Raw genomic sequence first — 1,120 nt, 5'->3', positions numbered from 1 at the left:
TAAAAGTAGAGTATAGGAATACCATCTACAGCTGGTAGTCTGCTATGGTAGTAGCTAGTGTGTGTTACAGTTACATCATCTTCTAAAACTTACCATGAATAAGCAAGGATAAAATGTTCTGCTCTAAAAAAAAAAAGAAAAAAAAAAAGAAAAAAAAGAAAATAAGCAGCTACTTTGTAATTTGAAACAAATACTTAGATGAACTAAAGTTCTTAATGTGAACTGTCATCTCTAATGATCTGAATGACTGGACAAAACTTTTCATCTTAGAAATGAAGTAACTCTTAAGTAGAAAAAATAAGTCAATGTGTTTGCTGCTGTAACACAGCTTCCTGAGGTGGTAAAATGACGATCCAAAGCCAATCCTGTAACACAGCTCTTTATATTTTCTTCACTCTGACGACGGCTTGTTCTGGCTTACCAGCAACTTCATTTCTTGCTTATCTATGCTGGAATTTACACTTTCAGCCTCTTTTTCTTGCTCAGGTACACAAGTGCAGCCCACTGGGATAGTGACGTAATCTTCCGTGTAGACGTAGCGGCCCCCAGCGCACGCCGACGTGCGGCGGAGGATGACTGTTGGCATGTACACAGGGGTGCTGCGGAAGTGAAAATTCTCCTCGCCAAAGATCCCCATGAGACAGCCTTTGCACAGACAGTATGCCTCAGGAATGTATTTAGGGTATCTCGTGGGATCATAGGAAATTCTATAGGGAAGCAAATAATAAAGGTTCATTAGTATCTCCAAAAATATATCCAGCTGGAAAACATTACTATAATGTGATTTGACTATAAGCATTTATATAATATTTTTGTTTTCTTTGCCAGGAAAAATAGCTTAGTTTCTGCTGTCTGGCTTCTTATTTGTGAAGTGTAAAGAAAAAAATGTGAACTTACAGGACTGATCACGTCCTACGTTGCACACTGAGGTACAAGGTGACTGCCGTTCTAGAATGTGAGGGTAGGGGTTTAAGCAGAGTAAGTTTTGCATTTTGGACTGAATGGGTAAAAAGAACATTAAAAGGGCCACTTGGGCATTTCCAAACTTTTGATCTGCCTTGACTTCTCCAAGAATTGTTACAAATCCCTGTTAAGATTATTGTTGTTGAAGCTATGATAT

At 38.4% G+C, this 1,120-nt stretch overlaps 1 protein-coding gene across 1 annotated transcript; it reads right to left on the bottom strand.

The window, feature by feature from the left end:
• Positions 1-391: 391 nt before the first annotated feature.
• IL17D (interleukin 17D) lies at positions 392-736 on the bottom strand. Its single transcript, XM_054388854.1, has one exon. The coding sequence runs from the start codon at positions 734-736 to the stop codon at positions 392-394; it is 345 nt and encodes a 114-aa protein (XP_054244829.1).
• Positions 737-1,120: the final 384 nt, after the last annotated feature.

Source organism: Indicator indicator, chromosome 1 (genome assembly GCF_027791375.1).
Source record: "Indicator indicator isolate 239-I01 chromosome 1, UM_Iind_1.1, whole genome shotgun sequence".
NCBI lineage: Eukaryota > Metazoa > Chordata > Aves > Piciformes > Indicatoridae > Indicator > Indicator indicator.
Note: the sequence above shows the minus strand (reverse complement) of the source record. Positions and strands in the feature narration are given on the sequence as shown.

Coding starts and splice junctions, on each gene's coding strand:
- IL17D (XM_054388854.1), bottom strand. CDS start 736: ATGAACCTTTATTATTTGCTTCCCTATAGAATTTCCTATGATCCCACG.